This window comes from Macaca mulatta, chromosome 19 (genome assembly GCF_049350105.2).
Source record: "Macaca mulatta isolate MMU2019108-1 chromosome 19, T2T-MMU8v2.0, whole genome shotgun sequence".
In the NCBI taxonomy this organism is placed as follows: Eukaryota; Metazoa; Chordata; class Mammalia; order Primates; family Cercopithecidae; genus Macaca; species Macaca mulatta.
The window spans coordinates 65,849,213-65,877,063 of NC_133424.1; the positions used below are offsets into that span (position 1 = coordinate 65,849,213).

At 48.2% G+C, this 27,851-nt stretch overlaps 2 protein-coding genes across 6 annotated transcripts in view; both read left to right on the forward strand.

Moving 5' to 3' along the window:
- The first annotated feature begins 264 nt into the window (after positions 1 to 264).
- On the forward strand, positions 265 to 27,481 carry DPRX (divergent-paired related homeobox). 4 transcript variants are annotated; one of them, XM_077981742.1, is made up of 5 exons: positions 265 to 394; positions 20,544 to 20,716; positions 22,975 to 23,022; positions 25,530 to 25,684; positions 27,039 to 27,481. In XM_077981742.1, the coding sequence occupies exons 3-5, from the start codon at positions 22,995 to 22,997 to the stop codon at positions 27,432 to 27,434; spliced, it is 579 nt and encodes a 192-aa protein (XP_077837868.1). In that variant the 5' UTR covers positions 265 to 394; positions 20,544 to 20,716; positions 22,975 to 22,994; the 3' UTR covers positions 27,435 to 27,481. The 4 variants fall into 4 exon arrangements, with proteins under 4 accessions (XP_077837868.1, XP_077837869.1, XP_077837867.1 ...); XM_077981743.1 differs by having other exon boundaries at positions 20,544 to 20,701; XM_077981741.1 differs by having other exon boundaries at positions 271 to 394; positions 20,544 to 20,579.
- Positions 6,422 to 27,851, forward strand: part of LOC720477 (oligosaccharyltransferase complex subunit OSTC-like) — a 31,397-nt gene continuing 9,967 nt past the window's right edge. The window contains exons 1-2 of one of the 2 annotated variants that reach the window (XM_077981740.1): positions 6,422 to 6,853; positions 7,166 to 15,744. In XM_077981740.1, the coding sequence (XP_077837866.1) occupies positions 6,453 to 6,853; positions 7,166 to 7,223 (459 nt within the window). In that variant the 5' untranslated portion in view covers positions 6,422 to 6,452 and the 3' untranslated portion in view covers positions 7,224 to 15,744. Of the gene's footprint in view, positions 6,854 to 7,165; positions 15,745 to 27,851 lie in introns of those variants that run through there. The other variant, XM_077981738.1, reaches the window with a different exon arrangement.

Consider the following 27,851-nt stretch of genomic DNA (forward strand, 5'->3'; position numbering starts at 1 on the left):
GAGAGAGAGAGAGAGAGAGAAAGAAGGAAGGAAGGAAGGAAGGAAGGAAGGAAGGAAGGAAGGAAGGAAGGAAGGAAGGAAGGAAGGAAAGAAAGAAAGAAAGAAAGAAAGAAAGAAAGAAAGAAAGAAAGAAAGAAAGAAAGAAAGAAAGAAAGAAAGAAAGAAAGAAAGAAAGAAAAGGAAAGAAAAGAAATAGGAGTGGACAAAACGGGTCAGACCTAAAGGTCACACACTGCAAGGGGCGGGCGGATGGGGAACCCGGCAAACCGGTCTCTCTGGATTCCTCCTGGCCTTTCTGAGCAGCCTTCCCTCCTGCTGGGCAGAGGACAGAAGCCTCCCTGGAATGAGAGCCATAGACTTAAAACCAAACAAGATAGGACAGGAATTCTTTACGGTCAGTGTTTACAGGGAAAGAGGGAGGGAAATTAGTCAGAGATTTTAGGTTTTATGGCGGGATTTGGGGAAAAGGGATTCTGGTGTCTACGGCTCACTTTGGGAAAGACTGTTTCTCGTTTCTATGGCCAGCCTTGGGGAGAGAATGAGGGTCAGGAAGAAACTTGCGCTTCTGAAGCTGCTTCGGAAGCCTTCGTTTTGAGGTTTCCGTTTCTGAGCCCCAATATGAGCCTGCCACAGTCTAAGCTTTCAAAGCGTCTGTCAAACTCTTGTGTATCTATCCTTTTTAAAGTCCAGAATCAACAACTCACATGTAGGGTCCAAGAGGAAACGGGAGAACGTGCGAGATCGTTGTTGTTGTTGTTGAGATGGAAGCTCGCTCTGTCGCCCAGGCTGGAGTACAGTGGCACCATCTCAGCTCACTGTAACCTTCACCTCCCAGGTTCTAGCAATTCTCCGGCCTCAGCCTCCTGAGTATCTGGAATTACAGGCACACGCCACGACACCCGGCTTTTATTTTATTTTTTTATTATTATTTTTGTATTTTTAGTAGAGACAGGGTTTCACCATGTTGGCCAGGCTGGTCTCAAACTCCTGACCTCAACCGATCTGCCCACCTCAGCCTCCCAAAGTGCTGGGATGACAAGCATGAGCCACCGCGCCCGGCCTCATGTGTGAGATCTGATAAGAAGTCACGGACCAGAAGGAAGGGAAGAGTGTACTGCACGACCCCAAATGCTGTGTTTGGAATCATTTCAAACCTACATAACAAGAGTTTCCTAGGGAATTGGGACAGAAGATGGCCCCTAATAAGCCCCCCTAAATAATTCTCAAGTACCACTTCTCTAATGACTAAGGAGATTGAGGATTTTTTTCCCCTATGTTTGTTGGCCACGTGGATATTTTGCCCTTGTAAAATATGTGTCCAAGACTTTTGCCCATTTCTCCATTTGGTAGTATTTCCTTTGGTTTTTTTGTTTTTTGGGGTTTTTTTTTGAGACAAAGTTTCACTCTGTTGCCCAGGCTGGAATGTGGTGGCCTCATCTCGGCTCACTGCAACCTCCGCCTCCTGGGTTCAAGCAATGCTCCTGCCTCAGCCTCCGAAGTAGCTGGGACTACAGGTGCGCACCATCACACCTGGTTAATTTTTGTACTTTTAGTAGAGACAGGGTTTCACCATGTTGGCCAGGCTGGTCTCAAACTCCTGACCTCAGGTGATCCACCCACCTCGACCTCCCAAAGTGTTGGGATTACAGGCATGAGCCACCGCACCCGGCTCATTGGTTAGTATTTCTTTCTCTGGCTCCATTCCTCCCTCCCTCCTTCCCTTCCTTGCTTCCTTCCCTCTTTCTCTCTCTTCTTTTCTTTTTTCTATAGAAGTTATTTCTCTCTCTTTTTTTTTTTTTCTTTTGAGACAGGGTTTCGCTCTGCTGCCCAGGCTGGAGTGCACTGGTGCAATCTCAGCTAACTGCAATCTCTACCTCCTGGGTTCAAGCGATTCTCCTGCCTCAGCCTCCCAAGTTGCTGGGACCACAGGCATGTACCACTGTGCCTGGATAATTTTTATATTTTTAGTAAAGACAGGATTTCACCACATTGGCCAGGCTAGTCTTGAACTCCTGACTCAGGTGATCTGCGTGTCTCGGCCTCCCAAAGTTCTGGGATTGCAGGCGTGAGCCACCGTGCCCGGAATTACATTTTAGATACAATTCCTTGGTTGCATGTCTTTTCCCACTCTGTGGATTGCTTTTTCAATTTCTTAATAATGTCCTTTTAAAACCAAAAGCTGGCTGGGTGTGGTGGCTCATGCCTATAATCCCAGCACTTTGGGAGGCCAAGGCAAGCGGATCACGAGGGCAGGCATTCAAGACCAGCTGGCCAACATGGTGAAACCCTGACTCTACTAAAAATACAAAAATTAGCTGGGTGTGCTGGCGCATGCCTGTTAGTCCAGCTACTGAGGACATTGAAGCAGGAGAACCACTTGAATCTGGGAGGCAGAGGTTGCAGTGAGCCGAGATTGTGCCACCGCACTCCAGCCTGGGCGACAGAGCGAGATGCCATCTCAAAAACAAACAAAAATACAGAAGTCCTAGAAAAAAATAAAAAATAGCCGGGCGCGGTGGCTCACGCCTGTAATCCCAGCACTTTGGGAGGCCGAGGCGGGCGGATCACAAGGTCAGGAGATCGAGACCACGGTGAAACCCCGTCTCTACTAAAAATACAAAAAATTAGCCAGGCGCGGTTGTGGGCGCCTGTAGTCCCAGCTACTCGGGAGGCTGAGGCAGGAGAATGGCGTGAACCCGGGAGGCGGAGCTTGCAGTGAGCCGAGATCGCGCCACTGCACTCCAGCCTGGGCGACAGAGCGAGACTCCGTCTCAAAAAAAAAAAAAAAAAAAAAAAATAATAATAATAATAAAAACAGAAGTCCTGGCTGGGCTTAGTGACTCACACCTGTAATCCCAGCACTTTTGGATGCTGAGGAGGAAGGACGGATAGAGGCCAGGAGTTCCACAGAAGTCTGAGCCACAGAGGGAGACACTATCCCTAAAACAATCTTTATTTTTAATTAATTAATTAATTTTGTGTTTGAGACAGAGTTTCACTCTTGTTGCCCAGGCTGGAATGCAATGGCGTGATCTCAGCTCACCGCAACCTCCACCTCCTGGGTCCCGGTTCAAGCAGTTCTCCTGCCTCAGCCTCCTGAGTAGCTGGGATTATAGGCATGCGCCACCACACCCAGCTAATTTTTGTATTTTTAATAGAGACAGGGTTTCACCATGTTGGCCAGGCTGGTCTCGAACTCCTGACCTCGTGGTCCGTCCACCTTGGCCTCCCAAAGTGCTGGGATGACAGGCGTGAGCCTCCGCACCTGGCCTAAAAGAATCTTTAAATTGTCCATGACAGGTGGTGCGTGCCTGTGGTCCCAGCCACTCAGAGGCTGAGGAGGTAGGATCCCTTGAACCTGGGAGTTTGCAGCAGCAATGAGCTATGCTCTTACCACTGCACTCCAGCCTGGGTGAAAAAGTAAGACCCTTAACAGGTGGACCACGGTGGCTCACACCTGTAATCTCAATACTTTCAGAGGCCTAGGCGGGAGGATTGCTAGAAACCAGGAGTTCAAGACCAACCTAGGCAACATAGCGAGACTTTCATCTCTATCAAAAATTTGAAAGAGAAAAAGAAAATTTTTTTTAATGAAACGAAAGTCCTTAATTTTATTTTGTTTTCTAAGACATCTTGCTATAGCAAGAAGTCCTTAATTTTAATATAGTCTAATTTATATATTTTCTTCATTGTAAACATTTTTGGGGCCTATTTAGTAAATCTTAGCTTACCTCTATATAATAGACATTCTTCTATGTTGTCTTCTATTTTTTTTTTTTTTTTTTTTTTTGAGACGGAGTCTCGCTGTGTCACCCAGGCTGGAGTGCAGTGGCGTGATCTCGGCTCACTGCAAGCTCCGCCTCCCGGGTTTACGCCATTCTCCTGCCTCAGCCTCCGAGTAGCTGGGACTACAGGCGCCCGCCACCACGCCCGGCTAGTTTTTTGTATTTTTAGTAGAGACGGGGTTTCACCATGTTAGCCAGGATGGTCTTGATCTCCTGACTTCGTGATCCACCCGCCTCGGCCTCCCAAAGTACTGGGATTACAGGCTTGAGCCACTGCGCCCGGCCTTATGTTGTCTTCTAAAAGAAAACATTGTTTTACTTTCTGATTTTAGGTCTGCGGTTCATTTTTATTTGATTTTTTGTGTCTGGGATTAGGTAGGGTTAAGATCATTTGTGGGCCGAGCGCTGTCGCTCACGCCTGTAATCCCAGCACTTTGGGAGGCCAAGGCGGGTGGATCACCTGAGGTCAGGAGTTAGAGACCAACCTGGCCAACATAGTGAAACCCCGTCTCTACTAAAAATACAAAAAAAATTAGCCGGGCATGGTGGCGTGTGCCTGTAATCCCTGCTACTCGGGAGGCTGAGGCAGAAGAATCACTTGAACCTGGGAGGCGGAGGTTGCAGTGAGCCGAGATTGCACCACTGCACTACAGCCTGGGCAACGAAAGCAAAACTGTCTCAAAAAAAAAAAAAAAAAAAAAAAGATCACTTGTGGTCAGACATGGTGGCTCAGGCCTGTAATCCTAGCACTTTGGAAGGCCGAGGCAGGAGGATCTCTTGAGCCCAGGAGTTTCAGACCAGCCTGGGGGACATAGGAAGACCCTGTCTCTCTACTTTTTTTTTTTTAATTAAATATATACTTTTTAAAAGATCATTTGTGGTGCTATAGTTGTGGGCGTTTAATTTGTAATTTACTTTGCTCTGTTGATCTGTCTATAATTTTTTTTTTAGACGGATTCTTCCTCTGTCACCCAGGCTGGAGTGCTTCAGCCTCCCAATGCCATCATGCCCGGCTAATTTTTTGTACTTTTAGTAATGACAGGGTATTACCATACTGGCCAGGCTGCTCTCCAACTCCTGGCCTTAGGTGATCTGCCCGCCTCAGCCTCCCAAAATGCTGGGATTATGGGCACGAGCTACTGTGCCCAGCCAGATCTAATTTTTTTTTTCCTTTGAGACGCAGTCTTGCTCTGTCACCCAGGTTGGAGTGCAGTGGCATGATCTTGGCTCACTGTAACCTCTGCCTCCCAGGTTCAAATGATTCTCCTGCCTCAGCCTCCCGAGTAGCTGGAATTACAGGTGTGCACCACCACACCCAGCTAATGTTTGTATTTTTAGTAGAGATGGGGTTTTGTCATGTTGACCAGGCTGGTTTCGAACTCCTGACCTCCAATGATCTGCCCGCCTTGGCCTCCCAAAATGCTGGGATTACAGGCGCAAGCCACCGTGCCCGGCCCAGATCTGTCTAATTTTAAAGAATGTATGAAGATTCAGATTTAGATTCCTGCCGGGCGCGGTGGCTCAAGCCTGTAATCCCAGCACTTTGGGAGGCCGAGACGGGCGGATCACGAGGTCGGGAGATCGAGACCATCCTGGCTAACACGGTGAAACCCCGTCTCTACTAAAAAATACAAAAAACTAGCCGGGCAAGGTGGCGGGCGCCTGTAGTCCCAGCTACTCGGGAGGCTGAGGCAGGAGAATGGCTTGAACCTGGGAGGCGGAGCTTGCAGTGAGCTGAGATCCGGCCACTGCACTCCAGCCTGGGCGACAGAGCGAGACTCCGTCTCAAAAAAAAAAACAAAACAGATTTAGATTCCTGCTATTATGTTATGGGAAATCTTTTCCTAGCTTCTTCTGATTAATGTAAACCCTTACTTTTATTTTTATTTGTTTTTTTACTACAGTCCTCTCTCATTTATTACTTTTTATTTTTCTTAATTTTAATATAATGAAATGTCCAATTTTTCCTGTTATGGTTAGCATTTTTTTCTTCTGTTTAAGAGGTGTTTCCTGGCTGGGTGTGGTGGCTCACACCTGTAATCCTAGCACTTTGGGAGGCTAAGGTGGGAGGATCACTTGAACCCAGGAGTTTGAGACCAGCTTGGGCAACAGAGTGAGACCCTTGTCTCTGTTTTTTAAAAATTAAAAAAAGAGGTGTTTCCCTAGCATGAAGACATGAAGCTCTTCTGTAAACTGTATTGTTCTGCCTTTAACATTTCAATCTACAACCCACTAGAATTATCTTCTGTGTAAATAGCACGGGGTGGAGGTCAAACACCTTTTTTCCATATGGATGTTCAGCTGTCCCAGTGCCATTTATTTAAAAGACTGTCATGGACCAGGCGCGGTGGCTCACGCCTATAATCCCAGCACTTTGGGAGGCCGAGGCGGGTGCATCACCTGAGGTCAGGAGTTCAAGACCAGCCTAACCAACATGGCAAAACCCCATCTCTGCTAAAAATACAAAATTAGCCGGGTTTGGTGGCGCATGCCTGTAATCCCGGCTACTTGGAAGGCTGAGGCAGGAGAATTGCTTGAACCTCAGAGGCAGAGGTTGCAATGAGCCGAGATCACACCATTGCACTCCAGCCTGGGCAACAAGAGCGAAACTCTGTCTCAAAACATAAGAAAAAATAGAGGCCGAGAACGGCCCTTGCTGCCGCCAGCATGGGAACTTTGTACCGTGTCCCGTTCTTAGTGCTTGAATGTCCCAACCTGAAGCTGAAGAAGCTGCTCTGGCTGCACACGCCGTTGGCCATGACTGTGTATGCTCTGGTGGTGGTGTCTTACTTCCTCATCACCAGAGGAATCGTGTATGATGTGATCGTTGAACCGCCAGGTGTTGACTTTATGACTGATGAACAAAGGCATCAGAGGCCAGTAGCTTTCTTGGCCTGCAGAGAAGGTGGACAACATATTACGGAAGGACTTGCATCCAGCTTCCTGTTTACAATGGGAGGTTCAGGTCTCATAATCCTGGATCAATCGAATACACCAAATATCCCAAAACTCAATAGATTTATTCTTCTATTCATTGGATTTGTCTGTGTCCTATTGAGTTTTTTTTTGTTTTGTTTTTTTTGTTTTTTTCTTGAGACGGAGTCTCGCTGTGTGGCCCAGGCTGGAGTGCAGTGGCCCGATCTCGGCTCACTGCAAACTCCACCTCCTGGGTTCGCCATTCTCCCGCCTCAGCCTCCGAGTAGCTGGGACTACAGGCGCCCGCCACCACGCCCGGCTAGTTTTTTGTATTTTTAGTAGAGACGGGGTTTCACCATGTTAGCCAGGATGGTCTCGATCTCCTGACCTCGTGATCCACCCGCCTCGGCCTCCCAAAGTGCTGGGATTACAGGCTTGAGCCACCGCGCCCGGCCCCTATTGAGTTTTTTCACGGCTGGAGTATTCGTGAGAATGCAACTGCCGGGCTATTTGATGGGTTAGAGTGCCTTTGAGAAGAAATCAGTGGATCCTGGATTTGCTCCTGTCAATGACGTGTTAAAGGCTGTCCAATCCTCTAATATGAAATGTAGAAAAGAAGGAACAGCAGCAGTAAAAGAAATATCTAGTGAGAACACAGGAAGTGTATTGAAGTTTGGACGAGAATTTCTTCTTGGTATTAAAGAGACAAGTTTATCACAGTATTTTTTTTTCCTGCTGAGCATATTGCTATACCAACAATGATGAGTGGCATGTTGTTCTTAGTTTTTCATGTCTTTAAGAAACTATAGGCCGGGTGCGGTGGCTCAAGCCTGTAATCCTAGCCCTTTGGGAGGATCACGAGGTCAGGAGATCGAGACCATCCTGGCTAACCCGGTGAAACCCCGTCTCTACTAAAAAAAAAATACAAAAAACTAGCCGGGCGAGGTGGTGGGCGCCTGTAGTCCCAGCTATTCCGGAGGCTGAGGCAGGAGAATGGCGTGAACCCGGGAGGCAGAGCTTGCAGTGAGCTGAGATCCGGCCACCGCACTCCAGCCTGGGCGACAGAGCGAGACTCCGTCTCAAAAAAATAAAAGAAACTATAGATGGCCTGGTGCAGTGGCTCAGGCCTGTAATCCCAGCGCTATGGGAGGCCGAGCCAGGCGGATCACTAGGTCAGGAGATCGAGACCATCCTGGCTAACACGGTGAAACCCCATCTCTACTAAAATTACAAAAAAAAAAAAAAATTAGCCGGGGATGGTGGTGGGCACCTGTAGTCCCAGCTACTCGGGAAGCTGAGGCAGGAGAATGGTGTGAACCCGGGAGGCAGAGCTTGCAGTGAGCCAAGATTGGGCCACTGCACTCCAGCCTGGGCAACAGAGCAAGACTCCGTCTCAAAAAAAAAAAAAAAGAAAGAAAATATAGGCCGGGCACAGTGGCTCATGCCTGTAGTCCCAGCACCTTGGGAGGCCAAGGTGGGCAGATCACGAGGTCAGGAGTTCCAGAGCAGCCTGGCCACCATGGTGAAACCCCGTTTCTACTAAAAATACAAAAATAAGCTGGGCGTGGTGGTGTGTGCCTGTAATCCCAGCTACTTGGGAGGCTGAGGCAGGAGAATCACGTGAACCTGGGAGGCGGAGGTTTCCTGAGCCTAGATCATGCCACTGCACTCCAGCCTGGGTGACAGAGTGAGACTCTGTTTCAAAAAAAAAGAAAAGAAAAGAAAATATACTCCATACCTACAACTATAATAGCAAATAAAGTGATTATTTTTTACAACCCCCTTAACATTTTTTGGAGGTGACGTTTCTGATTTTCAGAAATTAACATAAAGTCAAGAAGCAAGATTCCATGAGCTGAGAACACTGGACAGCTGGTCAGCTTTGCCTATGGTGCTTTGGCTTTAACTAGTGTGTGTGATGGTGGATTATTTCAGATAGGTGTGTAAGACTGTTTCCTGAACAATAACATGTATGAAAGGAGCAGAAATAAATACTTTTTCTAATTAAAAAACAAAATAAGAAAAAACAGGCCGGGCGTGGTGGCTCACGCCTGTAATCCCAGCACTTTGGGAGGCCGAGGCGGGTGGATCACAAGGTCAGGAGATCGAGACCATGGTGAAACCCCGTTTCTACTAAAAATAGAAAAAATTAGCTGGGCGCAGTGGCGGGCGCCTGTAGTCCCAGCTACTCGGGAGGCTGAGGCAGGAGAATGGCGTGAACCCGGGAGGCGGAGCTTGCAGTGAGCCGAGATTGCGCCACTGCACTCCAGCTTGGGCGACAGAGCAAGACTCCGTCTCAAAAAAAAAAAAAAAAAAAAAAAATACTACTGTGGTCATGGTAGCTCATGCCTGTAATCCTAGCACTTTGGGATGCCAAGGTGGGTGGATTGCTTGAATCAAGGAGTTGAAGGAGTTGGAGACCAGTCTGGGCAACATAGCAAGACCCCATCTCAAAAAAAAAAAAAAAAAAAGAGTACTACAGACTCAGAGATAGAAAAATGGAAATTATTCATATTGCCTCCAGATTTTTTTTTTTTTTTAACAGAGTCTTGCTCTGTCACCCAGGCTGGAGTGCAGCGGCACGATCTTGGCTCACTGCAGCCTCCACCTCCCAGGTTCAAGCGATTCTCCTGCCTCAGTCTCCTGAGTAGCTGGGATTACAGTCATGCGCCACCAAACCCAGATAATTTTGTATTTTTAGCAGAGACGGAGTTTTGCCATGTTGATCAGGCTGGTCTTGAACTCCTGACCTCAGGTGATCCACCTGCCTCGGCCTCCCAAAGTGCTGGGATTACAGGCATGAGCCACCGCGCCTGGCCAGTAGTCTTTTATCCTTGTAACAGATTCATCTTTTCTAGGGAAAGGGAGACCTTTCACTTTCATGTCCTTTTTATGTCCCCATTGATTGCATCTCTGCCTCCATTCTGTTGATCAGAATGACACTGACTTAATTTGGGTTATTTAAAGCAGACATTGATACAAAGTCTTGAGTTCCAGAGGTTTATTTAGAATGTGATCCTAAACCAAGAGGGAGGTAGCAGGGAGTGTAAGACAGGGAAGGATGAGGAGCCAACACCTTATCTAAGGACATGTTGAGGCCGGGCGCAGTGGCTCACGCCTGTAATCCCAGCACTTTGGGAATTCGAGGCGGGCAGATCACAAGGTCAGGAGTTCGAGACCAGCCTGGCCAACATGGAGAAACTCTGTGTCTACTAAAAATACAGAAAAAAGGCTGGGCGCAGTGGCTCACGCCTGTAATCCTAGCACTTTGTGAGGCCACGATGGGCAGATCACCTGCGGTCAGGAGACCAGCCTGACCAACATGGAGAAACCCCGTCTCTACTAAAAATACAAAAATTAGCCGGGCGTGGTGGCACATGCCTGTAATCCCAGCTACTCGGGTGGCTGAGGCAGGGGAATCACTTGAACCCAGGAGGCGTAGTTTGCGGTGAGCCAAGATCACACCATTGCACTCCACACTCCAGTCTGGGTGACAAGAGTGAAACTTCATCTCAAAAAAAAAAAAAAAAAAAAAAAAAAAACCCAGAAAAAATTAGCTAGGCCTGGTGACAGATGCTTGTGGTCCTAGCTACTCAGCAGGCAAAGGCAGGAGAACTGCTTGAACCTGGGAGGCGGGGGTTGCAGTGAGCTGAGATCACGCCACCGCACTCCAGCCTGGGTGACAGAGTGAAACTCTATCTCAAAAAAAAAAAAAAAAAAAAAAAAAAAAGGATAAGTTGCTGATGCCTGTGAAGAGGGCAATGAGGGCTTGATTCCTTTGAAGCCTGTTGAAGACTGTTTACGCTACCTCATATCATCCCTTGCCTCATCCCCTGCCACAGAGATGAAAGGCTGGGACATTTAAGTGCTTAATTTCATCCCACATTGCCTGAGGGTTTCCCTGAGACATGCTGACTTCCTGCCATTCAAAGCTGTTTTCTTCTTTAGACAGGGTCTCACTCTGTCCCCCAGGCTGGAGTGCAGTGGCGTGATCTCGGCTCACTGTGAGCTCCGCCTCCCGGGTTCCCGCCATTCTCCTGCCTCAGCCTCCCTAGCTGGGACTACAGGCCCCCGCCACCACGCCCGGCTAATTTTTCATATTTTTAGTAGAGACGGGGTTTCACCGTGTTAGCCAGGATGGTCTTGATCTCCTGACCTTGTGATCCACCCGCCTCGGCCTCCCAAAGTGCTGGGATTACAGGCATGAGCCACCGTGCCTGGCCTATTTTCTTCTTTAGACAGGGTCTCGCTCTGTCCCCCAGGCTGTAGTGCAGTGGTGCGATCTTGGCTCACTGCTACCTCTGCCTCCTGGGTTCAAGAGATTCTCCTGCCTCAGCCTCTTGAGTTGCTAGGATTACAGACATGTGCCACTACGCCCGGCTAATTTTTTGCATTTTTGGGTAGAGATGGGGTTTCACCATGTTGGTCAGGCTGGTCTCGGACTCCTGGCCTCAAGTGATCTGTCTGCCTTGGCCTCCCAAAGTGCTGAGATTACAAGTGTGAGCCACCCCACCCGGCCAAAGCTATTTTCCATTTTTAATTTTTTGTTATGGTTGTTGTGAGACCAAGTCTCACTCTGTTGTCCAGGCTGGAGTGCAGTGGCACGATCTCTAAATTTTGTGTTTTTCATAGAGATGGAGTTTCACCTTGTTGCCCAGGCTGGTCTCGAACTCCTGACCTCAGGTGATCCACTCACCTCAGCCACCCAAAGCGCTCGGATTACAGGCGTGGGCCACCATGCCCGGCCTGCCAAAGCTATTTTCTATGGGATAAATGACATCAGAAAGGACCCCAGAGCAGAATACTAAAAGATGTATGGCACGTGTGTGAGGTGAGAGTATGGTAGAATCAAGTGAGTCTGCTTTCATGAGACTGAACAGCGAGGCTCAGGTTAAAATTAGAGGTGTACAAGAGAGTATAATATGGACATCTACTACTGCGCAATCCTTGTGCTTCTTGAAAATGCTCATTTCCCTATTTTTTTAATTTTTCATTTATTTTCAGATACAAAGTCTCACTGTGTCACCTAGGCTGGAGTGCAGGGGCACAATCAAGGTTCACTAAAGTCTCAACCCCCTAGGTTCAAGCAATCCTCCTGCCTCAGCCTCTGGAGTAGCTGGGACTACAGTTGCGTGCCACAGTACCCCGCTAATTTTTTTATTTTTTGTAGAGGCAAGGGCTTGCTATGTTGCTCAGATTGGTCTTGAACTCCTGGTCTCAAATAATCCTCCCACCTGTGCCTCCCAAAGTGCTGGGATTACAGGCATGAGCCACTGCACCCAGCCCCATTTCTATATGTAAGTTCATTTAGCCATTAAGCCTTTAAGGAAAGATTCAGCCATGATCTATATAAAATTTTCAATACAGGCCAGGCACGGTGGCTCACGTCTATAATCCTGGCACTTTTGGGAGGCCGAGGCGGGCTGATCACTTGAGGTCAGAAGTTCCAGACCAGCCTGGCCAACATGGTGAAACGCTGTCTAATAAAATAATTAGCTGGGCATGGTCAGCACCTGTAATCCCAGCTGCTGGGAGGGGTTGAGGCAGGAGAATCGGTTGAACCTGGAGGTAGAGGTTGCAGTGAGCCAAGATCACGCCACTGCACTCCACCCTGGGAAACAGAGCGAGACTCTGTTCCAAAAAATATATAAAAGGCAATCTTTCCTCGAAAAAAATTATTTTCTGAACATTCTTGGGCATGCATTTGTATGCTGCTATAGCTATTTAAAATTTTCAATACAATATGTTTACCAGAGCAAACTACAATCCTCATTGTTATGTGGCCCCCAAACCATTACTGATACTCATCTGTTTCCCACACGTCTTCTACATTTCCTCATGTTGGGCCAGTACTTCATTTTTTGTAACTCATTTGTCTGCTGGGGTGACGCAGGCCTTTGTTTCTGAAAAATCTGAGTCCCGGGTTGCTAGGAAGGAAAAGGTTAACTAGTCTATAATCCATTCTTTCTCCCAACCTGGTGATGTCTGAGGAGACATCCCTTGGTCAAACTTCTTTGTAAACATGCTAATCAGATCTCATGGTATTTATTAGAGGAAAGCAACCAGAGATTCTTATCCGTGAGATGCTTTCAGCAGGATACACTTGTTCTTTCTTGATGTCTTGCAGTAAACAAGGAGTTTAGGGGTTTATGAGCATGAGCTGCTGGAAAATGTCAGTGTCACATACTTAGTTATCAGAGAGAGAGAGAGAGAGAGGGCTGGGCATGGTGGCTCATGCCTATAATCCCAGCATTTTGGGAGGTTGGGGCAGGAAGATCACCTGAGCCTAGAAGTGTAAGATCAGCCTAGGTAACATAGTGAGACTTCGTCTTATTAAGAGTCTTATTTCACCATCCCTTGGTTTTATCTCAGTTACTGTACTGTTCCTGGGCTGTGGTTGTGCAATTTCCTGTTGGTCATAGGGAATTCTCTGAGTTCCAGACAAGAACCTTCCTGCCCCAATATGCAGCAGCAACCCAGGCTCTTCATAATGCTCGTGGTTCATTCTCCATGCCAGCCAGCTACCTCGTTTCTCTGCCCAGTGCTTAATCAGCCTGTAGAGCCCAAAGTCACCAGGCAGAAAATCTTACCATGTTTCTCGGTGGAAGTGTTCCCCCTTCCAAAATGAAGACATCGTGCCAGATAAGGTTTGAGGACAAGAAGCACAATTTCTTCAAGTGGGTCCCTAGACAGGGTATTGCTAAATGCCCATTCTATTTCACTCCCTGGGAGCTACACCTGTGTATTCTAACTACTAGGGTCACAGCCCCTTATACTGACTGTTGGTCATAAGCAGATACAGCATCTTAGAGGACAGCACCCCAACCCCATGGGACGTTATACCTGAGATGACACTTCAGTTGAGTCTTTAAAAAAGCCATTCCTGGGCTGGGCGTGCTGGCTCACGCCTGTAATCCCAGCACTTTGGGAGGCCGAGGTGGGCAGATCATGAGGTCAGGAGATTGAGACCATCCTGGCTAACATGGTGAAACCCTGTCTCTACTAAAAATACAAAAAATTAGCTGGATGTGGTGGCGGGCGCCTGTAGTCCCAGTTACTCAGGAAGCTGAGGCAGGAGAATGGCATGAACCCGGGAGGCAGAGATTGCAATGAGTCAAGATCACACCACTGCACTCCAGCCTGGGCAACAGAGCGAGACTCGGTCTCAAAAATAAATAAATAAATAAATAAATAAATAGAAAGCCATTCCTGGCTGGGCGAAGTGGCTCACGCTTGTAATCCCCACACATTGGGATTACACTTGCCAAGTTAAGTGAATTACCTGAGGTCAGGAGTTTGAGACCAGCCTGGCCAACATGGTGAGACCCTATCTCTACTAAAAATACAAAATTAGCTGGGTGTGATGGCAGGCACCTGTAAGCCCAGCTACAGGAGGCCAAGGAGGGCGGGTGATCACCTGAGTTTGGGAGTTCAAGACCAGCCTGACCAACATGGAGAAACCCCATTTCTACTAAAAATACAAAATTATCCTGGCGTGGTGGCACATGCCTGTAATCCCAGCTACTTGGGAAGCTGAGGCAGGAGAATCGCTTGAATCTGGGAAGCAGAGGTTGCAGTGAGCAGGGACCGCACCATTGCACTCCAGCCTGGGCAACAAGAGTGAAATGCCATCTCAAAAAAAAAAAAAAAAAAAAAGCCATTCCTGACCCGGCACAGTGGTTCACACCTGTAATCCCAACTCTTTGGGATTACACTTGTCAAGGTAAGTGAATTACCTGAGGTCAGGAGTTTGAGACCAGCCTGGCCAACATGGTGAAACCCCGTCTCTACTGAAAATACAAAATTAGCTGGGTGTGATGGCAGGCACCTGTAATCCCAGCTACCCAGGAGGCTGAGGAAGGAGAATCTCTTGAACCCAGGAGGTGGAGGTTGCTGTGAGCCAAGATTGCGCCATTGCACTCCAGCCTGTGTGACAAGAGTGAAACTCCATCTCAAAAAATAAATAAATACATAAAAATAAAAACCATTATGTTATCCCATGATGGCAGCTATTTCTGTGTAAGATAATAAATATGTGATGTAAAGAGTGTATTTCATACTAATGCACTGATTGTTGTACTTTTTTTTTTTGAGACAGAGTCTTCCTCTGTCGCCCAGGCTGGAGTGCAGTGGCGCAATCTCGACTCACTGCAACCTCTGCCCCCCGGGTTCAAGTGATTCTTCTGCCTCAGCCTCCTGAGTAGCTGGGACCACAGGCGCCCACCACCACGCCCAGCTAATTTTGGTACTTTTTCAGTAGAGATGGGGTTTTGCCATGTTGCCCAGGCTGGTCGCGAACTCCTGGCCTCAGGTGATCCGCCCTCCTTGGCCTCCCAAAGGGCTGGGATTACAGGCACAGGGAGCCACCATGCCCAGCTGTATTTTTGTTTTGTTTTTGTTTTTTTGAGACAGAGTCTCACCCTGTTGCCCAGGCTAGAGTGCAGTGGCTTGATCTTGGCTCACTGCAACCTCGGTTCACTAAAGCCTCCCAGTTTCAAGCCATTCTTTTACCTTAGCCTTCCGAGTAGCTGGGATTACAGGCGTGAGCCACCGCGCCTGGCTTGTGTTTTGTATTTTTAGTAGAGACAGAGTTTCACCATGTTGGCCAGGTTGGTCTTGAACTCCTGGCCACAAGTGATCCGCCTGCCTTGGCCTCCCAAAGTGCTGGGATTACAAGGATGTTAGAAAATGTCTGGGCCTGGTGGCTTACACCTACTCAGTAGGCTGAGGCAGGAGAATCGCTTGAACCCGGGAGGGTGACATTGCAGTGAGCTGAGATCAGGCCATTGCTCTCCAGCCTGGGCGACAGTCACAAAAAAAAAAAAAAAAAAAGAGAGAGAGAAAGAAAACACATCAATTCCAGGAAGTACAAATCAGATGAGATTGGGCGTGTTCCCGGTGGCATGGCCACAGAAACAGGAAGCACAAATCAATCACCTCCACCACTGCCCTTTCCAGGGAAAAGGATCGAACGTAATCAACTTACCACTAACTAGTCAGTCATTCCTCTCAAAGGGCAATAGCATATCAAGGTCTCATCATGGACCTTTTTTTTTTTTTTTTTTTTTTTTTGAGACAGAGTCTCGCTGTGTCTCCCAGGCTGGAGTGCAGTGGCGTGATCTCGGCTCACTGCAAGCTCCGCCTCCTGGGTTCACGCCATTCTCCCGCCTCAGCCTCCCAAGTAGCTGAGACTACAGGCGCCCGCCACCACGCCCGGCTAGTTTTTTGTATTTTTAGTAGAGACGGGGTTTCACCATGTTAGCCAGGATAGTCTCGATCTCCTGACCTCGTGATCCACCCGCCTCGGCCTCCCAAAGTGCTGGGATTACAGGCTTGAGCCACCGTGCCCGGCCCTTTTTTTTTTTTTTTGAGACAGGGTCTTGCTCTGTCACCCAGCCTAGAGTGCAGTGGCACCACCATAGCTCAACCTTCTGGGCTCAAGCGATCCTCCTGCCTCAGACTCCCGAGCAGCTGGGGCTACAAGTGCGTGCCACCATGCCCGGCTAATTTTTGTATTTTTAGTAGAGATGGGGTTTCACCATGTTGGCCAGGCTGGTCTGGAACTCCTGACCTCAGGTGATCCACCCGCCTCAGCCTCCTGTAGTGCTGGGATTACAGCGTGAGCCACTGCACCCCATCCAAAAAAAACTTTTTAATTAGCTGTGCATGGTGGCAGGCACCCTAGTCCCAGCTACCTACTTAGGAGGCTGATCGCTTGCGCCCAGGAGGTCAAGGCTGCAGTGAGCTGAGATCACGCCACTGCACTTCAGCCTGGGAGACAGAGGGAGACCCTATCTCCAAAAAGAAAAAAGGATTAGAGGTTGTGCCCCAGGCACAGATCATATTAATCCCAGTGATGTTTTGGGCGTGGTGGCCAGGCTTCTTCCCAGAACTGGTCTTCCGGTTTGGCAGTGAGTCTTAGTCAAGGCATGAGGCTCTCATGGGCTGTCTCAAGCACTCTGTTCGACATCTTTTTACCCAGTCTCCCATGCTGGGGTGCAGGGACACCCCATCTTGGCTTACTGCAGCCTCTACCTCCAGGGCTCAAGCAATTCTGGTGCCTCAGCCTCCCGAGTAGCTGGGATTATAGGCGCCTGCCACCATGCCCGGCTAATTTTTTTTGTATTTCTAGTAGAGTCAGGGTTTCACTATGTTGCCCAGGTTGGTCTTGAACTCCCGACCTCAGGTGATCTGCCTGCCTCGACCTCCCAGAGTGTTGGGGTTGACTGCTCCTGGCCCCACTGTTGCACATCTTGACTTCTCAGCCTCCAAGGTGACTCCTTAGGACACCAATTTAATCCCTCTAAACATGGCAACAGAGCCAGCGGCTTCCAGCCCTATTTGCGCAGTAGAAGGATTATTTACAAATCCTCATACTTAGACTCCACCCGCAGAGATTCAAGTGGACTCAGCCTGGAGTGAAGCCGCGGGCATTTTCTTATAATCCTGAGAATGATAATATACAGCTGTGATTGAAAACCACCACTAAGATTTGTAAATTTTGTTCATTCAAGTCTTCTTTTCTCTCCTTAAAAACAGGCTTATTCTTGAGGTGTGCTTTTTCAGACTCCAGTGAGCATGACTGAGAACATTTAATGAATATACTGAGGCCTCTCACAAGAGGAAAGGTGGAAGAACTCCCGGAGAAGGACTTGGAAGGGGGAGATGTTTTTCTTTCTTCTTTTTTTTTTTGGAGACAGAGTTTGACTCTTATTGCCCAGGCTGGAGTGCAATGGTGTGATCTCAGCTCACTGCAACCTCTGCCTCCTGGGTTCAAGCAATTCTCCTGCCTCAGCCTCACCAGTAGCTGGGATCACAGGTGCCCACCACCACGCCCGGCTAAATTTTGTACTTTTTTTAGTAGAGATGGAGTTTCGCCATGTTGGCCAGGTTGGTCTCAAACTCCTGACTGCAAGGGATCTCCCCGCCTCGGCCTCCCAAAGTGCTGGGAGTACAGATGTGAGCCACTGTGCCCGGCCAAGATGGTTTTTCTTTAACACAAAAAGTTTTTGGCAGTCAGGAGTCTGCAGTCAGGAGTTCAACACCAATCTGGTCAACATGGCAAATACAAAAATTACCTGGGCATGGTGGTGCATGCCTGTAATCCCAGCTATTCAGGAGGCTGAGGCAGGAGAATTGCTTGAATCCGGGAGGCAGAGGTTGCAGTGAGCTGAGATCAAGCCACTGAACTCCAGCCTGGGCAACAGAGTAAGACTCCATCTCAAAAATAAAAAAAAAAGAACATTTCTAAAGCAAGCACTTGGGCTGTTCTGATGTCAACATACAGTAGCTGGCCCTACCTTTAACCCAGAATAAGGGGTTAAGATACACGTAAGTGAACTTGCTGGGTGCAGTGGCCCACGCCTGTAATCCCAGTGATTTGGGAGGCTGAGGTGGGAGGATTACTTGATCCCAGAGGTTGAGACCAGCCTGGGCAACACAGTGAGACCCTGTCTCTGAAACCTAAAATAAGCCGGGCGCGGTGGCTCAAGCCTGTAATCCCAGCACTTTGGGAGGCTGAGACGGGCGGATCACAAGGTCAGGAGATCGAGACCATCCTGGCTAACACGGTGAAACCCCGTCTCTACTAAAAAATACAAAAAGCTAGCCGGGCGAGGTGGCGGGCGCCTGTAGTCCCAGCTACTCAGGAGGCTGAGGCAGGAGAATGGCGTGAACCCGGGAAGCGGAGCTTGCAGTGAGCTGAGATCCGGCCACTGCACTCCAGCCCGGGTGACAGAGCGAGACTCCGTCTCAAAAAAAAAAAAAAAAGAAAGAAACCTAAAATAAAATAAAATGAAATGAAATAAAACGTCACTGTACTCTAGCCTAGGCAACAGAGCAAGACCCTGTCTCAAAAATAATAAAAATAAAAAAATAAGCAGTCTGTAGGTTTAGCATCTTTGGACTAATGGTACCAGCATGAGGGAAAGCAGGTGTTTGTAGCTCCAATAACTGAACTTTGACGCTTCTTAGTGTTCTTTTTCTAATTGTGGTGACATACGAATAACATATAATTAACCATTTAAAAATAAGCGGTTTGGTGGCATTTAGTAATCACAAGGTTGTGCAACCACCACTTCTAGGTAGTTACAAAACTTTTTTTTTTTTGAGACAGAGTTTCACTCTTGTTGCCCGGGCAGGAGTGCAATGGAACGATCTCCGTTCACCGTCACCTCTGCCTCCTGGGTTCAAGCGATTCTCCTGCCTCAGCTTCCCGAGTAGCTGGGATGACAGGCATGTGCCACCACGCACGGCTCATTTTGTATTTTTAGTAGAGATGAGGTTTCTCCATGTTGGGTCAGGCTGGTCTCAAATTCCTGACCTCAGGTGAGCCACTTGCCTCGGCCTCTCAATGTGCTGGGATTACAGATGTGAGCCACCGTGCCTGGCCCCAAAACATTTTCCTAACTCCAAAATAAAGTCCCATAAGCAGGTATTCCCCGCTCCCTCCTCCTCCCAGCCTGTCCATCCACAAATGAATGGATTAAACAGATTGGTTTATTTATACAATGGAAAATAATTCAGCTGTAAAAAGGGGCCCAGTGCGGTGGCTCAAACCAGTAATCTCAGCACTTTGGGAGGCCCAGGCAGATAGATCACTTGAGGCCAGGAGTTTGAGACCAGCCTGGCCAACATGGTGAAACCAGGTCTCTACTAAAAATATAAAATTTAGCCAGGTGTGTTAGTGCACGCCTGTAATCTCAGCAACTCAGGAGACTAAGGCATGAGAATCACTTGAATCTGGGAGGCAGAGAGGTTGCAGTGAGTTGAGATCCGGCCACTGCACTCCTGCCTGGGCAACAGAGCAAGACTCTGTCTCAAAAAAAAAAAAAAAAAAGAGGAATGAGATACTGACACATTATACCATGAGGATGAACCTGGAAAACAACACGCTCAGTAAAAGAAGACAGCACACAAAAGGTCACATATTGTACAATGTCATTTTATTTTAGTTTTTGAAAAGCTGGTCTCCTGGGCTCAAGCGATCCTCCTTTCTTCTCCCCCAAACTGCTGGGATTACAGGTGTGAGCCACTGCGTCCAGCCTATAATTATTTTTTAATGAAATACCTGGAAAAGACAAATCCAGAGAAACAGATGGCAGATTACTGACTCTTTCTAAATTGGTTTCTGACACTATCACAAGATAAAAATGTGGCTTAAAATTGTTGTTTGGTATGTCTTATTCACCTCTAAAGATATACTGTTTATCAGGCCGGGTGCGGTGGCTCACGCCTATAATCCCAGCACTTCAGGAGGCTGAGGCTGGTAGATCACGTGAGGTCAGGATTTCGAGACCAGCCTGGCCAACATGGTGAAACCCCATCTCTTTTAAAAATACAAAAATTAGCAGAGTGTGGTGGCAGGTGCCTGTAATCCCAGCTACTCGGGAGGCTGAGGCAGGAGAATGGCTTGAACCCGGGAGGCAGAGGTTGCAGTGAGCTGAGATTATGCCATCGCACTCCAGCCTGAGGGACAAGAGTGAGACTTCGTCTAAAAAAAAAAGATGTACTGTTCATTATTGGCAGACATCTTATTTTTTGTGCAGATTAATGGTGTACCCAAGGAGAATGGCGTTTTGTGGCGTGATGATGATGATGATGATTTTAGGCTAGTCAAGCAAAGCGGTGGAGTGGGGAAGGAATGCTGAAATTTGTAAGTGGTTGTGATCAATTATTTGTAAACACCACTGCACTTGGACCAGCCATTATTATTTGTTTACAGCCGAAACATTAGTTGAAGTGGTGGGATGACTAAACCCAAGATAAAAAGTAGGCAAAAATGTAGGCAGAAGTGAACTTTCTAGAAGTACTATTTCTAAAGTATTTTCACTCTTTTTCCAGCTGGAACCCTGCAGAGCACTGATGAGAAGAAAAAAGGCAAGGAGGGCCATGTCCGGCGACTTGGGAGACTGAGGCGGGAGGATGGCTTGAGCCCAGGAGTTCTAGGCTGTAATGTGCTCTGCCAACTGGGCGTCCACACTAAGTTCGGCATCAACATGGTGACTTCCCATCAGGTTGCCTAAGAAGTGGGGAAGTGGTCTAGGTTGAAAATGGAGCAGGTCAAAACTTCCATGCTGGCTAGGCATAGTGGCTCATGCCTGTAATCCCAGCACTTTGGGGGGCCGAGGCGGGCGGATCACCTGAGGTCAGGAGTTCAAGACCAGTCTTGCCAACATGGTGAAACCCTGTCTCTACTAAAAATACCAAAAAAAAAAAAAAAAAAAATTAGCTGGGCGTGGTGGTGTGCGCCTGTAATCCCAGCTATTCGGGAGGCTGAGGCAGGAGAATTGCTTGAACCCAGGAGGTGGAGGTTGCAGTGAGCCGAGATCATGCCACTGTGCTCCAGCCTGGGCCACAGAGTGAGACTCCATCTCAAAAAAATAAAAACAGTTTTGTGCTGATCAGTAGTGAAATCAGCTTGTGAATAACCACTGCCCTCCAGCCTGAGCAACACAGGAAGTCCTGTCTCTTATTAATCCCAGCACTTTGGGAGGCTGAGATGGGAGGATGGCTTGAGCCTAAGACTTTGAGACTAGCCTAGCCAAAATCCCAACTCTACAAAAATATGAAAATTAGCTGGGTATGGTGGTGTGCACCTGCAGTCCCAGTTACTCAGGAGGCTTAGGTGAGAGGCTCACTTAGGCCCAGGAGGTTAAGGCTGCACTGAGCTATGATTTTGCCACTGCACTCCAGCCTAGGCCTGGGTCTTTGTCGTCACAGCTACTTGGGAGGCTAATGTAGGAGGATCACTTGAGCCCGGGAGGTCGAGGCTGCAGTCAGCTGTGTTTTTTGAGACCTAGCAAGACCCTGTCTCAAAAAGAAAAGAAAAGAAAAAAAATAGCTACAAACTCATTTATGCAAAGGCTAACCACTATCACAAGTAGAGATGTGCAGAACTGAGATTCCAATGGATTGAAATGGCAAGAAAAGCTGCCACTTCTGTGAACCTGAACTCAAACTGCCCTTGTCATCAAGATAAGAGGTATACATGGTATGAGCCTGGGCATCTGAAAGGTGTTGCAGCTTTTTCTTTTTTTATTTTTTTGAGATGGAGTCTCACTCCTGTCGCCCAGGCTGGAGTGCAGTGGTGCGATCTCAGCTCACTGCAACCTCCGCCTCCTGGGTTCAAGCAATTCTCCTGCCTCAGCCTCCCAAGTAGCTGAGATTACAGGCGCTTGCCACCACACCCAACTATTTTTTGTACTTTTAGTAGAGATGGGGTTTCGCCATGTTGGCCAGGCTGGTCTCGAACTCCTGACCTCAGGTGACCTGCCTGCCTTGGCCTCCCAAAGTGCTGGGATTACAGGTGTGAGCCATCTGTAATTAGCTGGGCTTGGTGGTGGGCGCCTGTAATCCCAGCTTCTGGGGAGGCTGAGGCAGGAGAATTGCTTGAACCCGGGAGGCGGAGGTTGCAGTGAGCCGAGATCGTGCCACTGCACTCCAGCCAGGGTGACAGAGTGAGACTCCATCTCAAAATAAATAAGTAAATAAGTTTAAAAAATGAGATGATTTCTGAGTGAATTAACTAAATCAGGATATGCAGGACAATGCCAAGCATATATCAGCCACTAAAGAATATGTAAGTTGCCTGAAAGCCCCTGAAGGGTTTAAACCTGGACTTTATTATTCACAATCACATTCCCGGTCCCCATTACGGAGCCTGGTCACCTGGGCACTTGTTAGGTATGGAAATCATGAGATCCCACCTCAGACTAACCGATCAGAAACGTCGAGGGCAGGAGTTCAAGACCAGCCTGGCCAACATGGCGGAAACCCCATCTCCACTAAAAATACAAAAGTTAGTCAGGCATGGTGGCACAGGCCTGTGATCCCAGCTATTCGGGAGGCTGAGACATGAGAATCCTTTGAACCCGGGAGGCAGAGGCTACAGTGAGCCAAGATGGTGCCATTGCACTCTAGCCTGGGTGACAGAGCAGGACTTTGTCTCAAAAAAAAAAAAAAAAAAGAAAAGAAAAGAAAAAATTGCAGCCTCTGCTCAGGAGGTCTGGAGTGGGCCAAGAGTCTGCATTTTAACAACTCCCAGGAGTGTTAGTGGGGCTTGTTTGCGGACTTGCCTTTGAGTCGCTCAATCAATATTAGATAAATGACGGTATTGGGAGAACTCCAGGGGGCTCTGGAGGACCGAGGGATCATATTGGAGGCAGACAGGGCAGAGAGGTGGAGGAGGTGGGAGTCGGGTGTGGCTGTTGGAGGAAGCTATTTAAGTCCGGATTTGATCTTTGCTGGTTCTTATCCCTGGACCTGAACCCAGGCGCACATCTGGATCGAAACATGCCAGGCTCAGAAGATCTTCGTAAAGGTAAGAGAACCGAAGCCAAGACACGTGAAGAAGTGGAAAGCAGCTGGTGGCGGGAAAAGGCAGAGGGACCAGGTGGCTGAAGCCAGTGCTTCATCCACGTGGGTGGCGGGGACTTCCCACAGAGGCTGTCATCGTTTTTCTTGTTTTTTTTTTTTTTTTTTTTGAGATGGACTGTCACTCAGGCTGGAGTGCAGTGGCGTGATCTTGGCTCACTGCAACCTCCACCTCCCAGGTTCAAGCAATTCTCCTGCCCCAACCTCCCGGGTAGCTGGGATTACAGGCACGCACCACCACACCTGGCTAATTTTTTTTGGTACTTTTAGTAGAGACGGGGTTTCTTTCTTTTTTTTTTTTTTTTTTTTTTTTGAGACGGAGTCTCGCTCTGTCGCCCAGGCTGGAGTGCAGTGGCCGGATCTCAGCTCACTACAAGCTCCGCCTCCCGGGTTTACACTATTCTCCTCCCTCAGCCTCCCAAGTAGCTGGGACTACAGGCGCCCGCCACCTCGCCCGGCTAGTTTTTTGTATTTTTTAGTAGAGACGGGGTTTCACCGGGTTAGCCAGGATGGTCTCGATCTCCTGACCTCGTGATCTGCCCGTCTCGGCCTCCCAAAGTGCTGGGATTACAGGCTTGAGCCACCGCGCCCGGCCAAGAGACGGGGTTTCACCATATTGACCAGGCTGGTCTCAAACTCCTGACCTTGTGATCCGCCTGCCTCAGCCTCCCAAAGTGCTGGGATGACAAGCGTGAGCCACTGTGCCTGGCCCAATTTTTGCATCTTTAAACAGAGGGGGTTTCACCACGTTGGCCAGGCTGGTCTCAAACCCCTGACCTCATGTGATCCACCTGCCTCGGCCTCCCAAAGTGGTGGGATGACCGGCATGAGCCACAGTGCCTGGCCGCGGCTGTCATCCGACAGCACAGGCAAACGCAGGGAAGCCCGTTTCTGCCTTCGAATCCCAAACATTCTCCCTTGTTGTTGTGTCTTAATTCCTCCCACCCCGATGCTTGTTCTTGAGCTCAGGGGAATCTGATTCCTATGAGGCTGATTAGCTCCTAGATAGAATATAGGCTCAGCCAAGCTGGAAATCTCATGTTCATGGGCACTTACTAGATTCTGGGGTTGCTGCCAAACCATTTTCAGGCATGATCTGATTCAGATCTTTTAGAGTCAGGCATGCGGTGGCTCGTGCCTGTAATCCCAGCACTTTGGGAGGCCAAGGCGGGCAGATCGCTTGAGCCCAGGAGTTCAAGACCAGCCTGGGCAACAAAACAAGACATCGTCTCTACAAAAAATACAAAAGCCAGGCATGGCAGTGTCCTGTAGTTCCAGCTACTCGGGAGGCTGAGGTGAGAAGATCGCTTGAGCCTGGGGAGGTTGAGGCCGAAGTGAGCCGTGATCATGCCACTGGGCAACACAGCAGTACGCTGTCTCCAGAAAAAGAAAGTAAAAGGTGACATCCATTTTAAAAGAGAAAAGTGATGTTATTTTTCTGCTGATTTCCTTGCTATATTCCTAAGAGAATCTACTTAATAAACATTGAATAAATGATAAGGATAAAACCATGTCCATCCATTTCACCTTGGATTGAGTTGCCAATTTCTACACAAAGAAAATAGAACCCAAGAGGTAAGGCACAAGCGATCCCTGATTTATTTATTTATTTATTATTATTTTTTTGAGACAGTGTCTCCCTCTGTCCCAGGCTGGAGTGCAGTGGCGTAATCTCGGCTCACCGCAGTCTCTGCCACCAGGGTTCGGGTGACTCTTCTTCCTCAGCCTCCTGAGTAGCTGGGATTGCAGGCATGCGCCACCGCGCCCGGCTAATTTTTGTATTTTTAATAGATATGGGGTTTCACCATGCTAGCCAGGCTGGTCTGGAACTCATGACCTGATGTGATCAGCCTGACCTGGCCTCCCAAAGTGCTGGGATTACAGGCGTGAGCCACCGCACCTGGCAAGGGATCCCATATTTAAATGATAACAGAAAAAAAGGATGGAGGAACCGAGGGGGAAAGGAACAACCCTTTCCTATGAAAATGACAAACGAGGCTTGGAAAAACAAGGACAAAAGACAGATCCTCCTGATTCAGCCTCCCACAGTACTGGGACTGCAGCCTGAGGCACCCCCCAGGCCGGCGGTGTCTCAATATCTAAGAACCTCAGTCATGGCCGGGCACGGTGGCTCACCTGAAGTCAGGAGTTCAAGACCAGCCTGACCAACATGGTGAAACCCTGTCTCTACTAAAAATACAAAAATTATCCGGGTGTGGTGGTAGGTGCCTGTAGTCCCAGCTACTCGGGAGGCTGAGGCAGGAGAATCGCTTGAACTCAGGAGGTGGAGGTTGCAGTGAGCTGAGACTGTGCCCCTGCACTCCAGCCTGGGCGACAGAGCCTCAGTCACTTGATCCTCACGGTGTACCTCAGTGGAAAGGAAAGGAAAGTTCAGGCTTTTGAGAATGGAGTTGTTAGCAGTTCCCATTTGTGTCTCTTTCCCTTTCTTTCAAGGCAAGGACCAGACGCGTTCACACAGGAAACGAACCATGTTCACTAAGAAGCAACTGGAAGATCTGAACACCTTGTTCAATGAGAACCCATACCCAAACCCCAGCCTTCAGAAAGAAATGGCCTCGAAAATAGACATACATCCAACAGTACTGCAGGTTGGAAAATGATCCCTCTTCTCACTAAACTGCCTTCCTGATCTAATCTAAATTCAAAGTCCCTCTAGGATAATTCCTGAGGTCTCATTCCAATCGCCAATATTTCTCAAACCCACACTCTCCTACCCGCATCCCCGTAAACCTTTCTTCAAACCCCTAGAGCAGGAATGGGAAAATTTTTCCAGTAAAGGACCGGTAGTAAATAATTGAGGCTTTGTGGGCCGTACTGCCTCTCTAGCAACTATTTTAACTATGCCACCACAGCGCAAAGGCAGCCACAGACAACGTAAACAAGAGGCCCATCTGTGTTCCCAGAAACTCTTTTGCTCAGGTTGGAGCGCGGTGGTGCAATCACAGCTTATTGCAGTCTCGACCTCCTGGGCTCAAGCAATCCTTCCACCTCAGCCTCCCAGAGTCCTGGGATTATAGGCATGAGCCACTGTGCCTGGCCAGTAGTATTCTTTTATTTTCTCTCTTTTTTCTTTCAGTCCCAACACACCTACAACACAAAACAGTATTCTTATTGTGTTTGTTTTTTCTCAACCATTTTAAAATGTGAAGCCTATTCTTAGCACATGGGTGATACCAAGGCAGGGGATGGTCAGATTTGACCACGAGCCTCAGCTGGCTGGCCTGAGCCCCAGAGCAGCCCCTGCAACTCATCCCCTTGCTCTCCTATCCCCTGCTCTGGGTTTTCTGACCTCTGTCCCATTTCTGTCCCCAGAATCTCTCATTTCTGCTCCTTCCTGGGAGCAGATTGAGAAGGGTTCCACAAAGAGGATATAAGTGGCCAAGCTGTGGCACTAGCTGTTCTCAGCTAGAAGTACTCATATTCTCCACTAAAATGGTGGCTGGGTATGGTGGCTCACGCCTGTAATCCCAGCACTTTGGGAGGCCGAGGCGGGTGGATCATGAGGTCAGGAGTTCGAGACCAGCCCATATGGTGAAACCGTGTCTCTACTACAAATACAAAATTTAGCCAGGCGTAGTGGTGTGAACCTGTAATCCCTGCTACTCAGGAGGCTGAGGCAGAAGAATCACTTGAATCCAAGAGGCGGAGGTTCCAGTGAGCCAAGACCATGCCACTGAACTCCAGCCTAGGCAACAAAGTGAGACTCCATCTAAAAAAATAACAATAATAAATAAATAAATATTTGGATAGGACAGTTTAAGGGCCAAAAAAAAAAAAAAAAAGAAAAGTTAAAAACTTAAAGGTTAAAAAGAGAATATAAATAAACAAAATATGTTTAACAAAATAAAAATTAAAAAGTAAAACTTTTTAAAAAATAGAATGACAAGTCTTCTGAATTCCACCCCATTCTCAACCCCTGGCTCTTCTCTCTCTTCCCTTCAGGTCTGGTTCAAGAATCACAGAGCAAAACTCAAGAAAGCCAAAAGCAAGCATATCCATCAAAAACAAGAAACTCCACAACCGCCACTACCAGAGGGTGGTGAGGTTACCACCAGAGTCAGCCTGAGAAACGCAGACACACTACCCAGATTGCCCAGTGCTGCTCACCCGATCGGCCTGGTGTACACGGGTCAACGAGTCCCCTCATTCCAGCTCATCCTGTACCCCAGCCTCAAGGTCCCTGCCGATGACTTCGTTGGTCACAGAATAGTCCATTTTGGCTGCTGCCAAGATCCTAACATATATTGCCTCTACCCCATTGTGGAATCCCAAGTTTGCGCTCCAAACTTCCATGCTGGGCCTTCTGCCTGTTCATCTCTCCAAAGTCGAGAGAGATGATAAATACAAAAAAAAAGAGATGATAATTACAACACGTTGTAATGGTGTGTGTGTGATACTGTGACATTTGTAGTTGGTCTTCACGCCTGTTTCCTGGAAAGGAGCTCCAGAATTCCATGGAGGCTCCAAAGTGCCGTCTTTTTGTATTTTGTATGCTAATATTGACCGATAGCTTTAGGATGGGGACTGGTCTCTGGAAAGACCCCAGTAGGATTAGAGGACAAACTTCTGGGAGGGGAAGGAAGCTGAGGGTGAGGCTTCCTCCAGTAGGATCACTACTGGCCAATGGTTTCATCAGTCATGTCTGGGTAAGGAATCATCCATCAAAACGCAGGAGGGCAGGGTTTGAAGAGGTCCCTGACAGCTAAGCATGGGGATGTACCTGGAGGGTGGCATATCTGGGGAGGGCATGAACGT

Excerpts from the sequence above, each read along its gene's own strand:
- DPRX (XM_077981742.1), top strand. The coding sequence starts at position 22,995 with ATGCCAGGCTCAGAAGATCTTCGTAAAG. Across the intron at positions 23,023-25,529 it reads CTCAGAAGATCTTCGTAAAG|GCAAGGACCAGACGCGTTCA; the intron begins GTAAGAGAACCG and ends CTTTCTTTCAAG. Across the intron at positions 25,685-27,038 it reads TACATCCAACAGTACTGCAG|GTCTGGTTCAAGAATCACAG; the intron begins GTTGGAAAATGA and ends TCTTCCCTTCAG.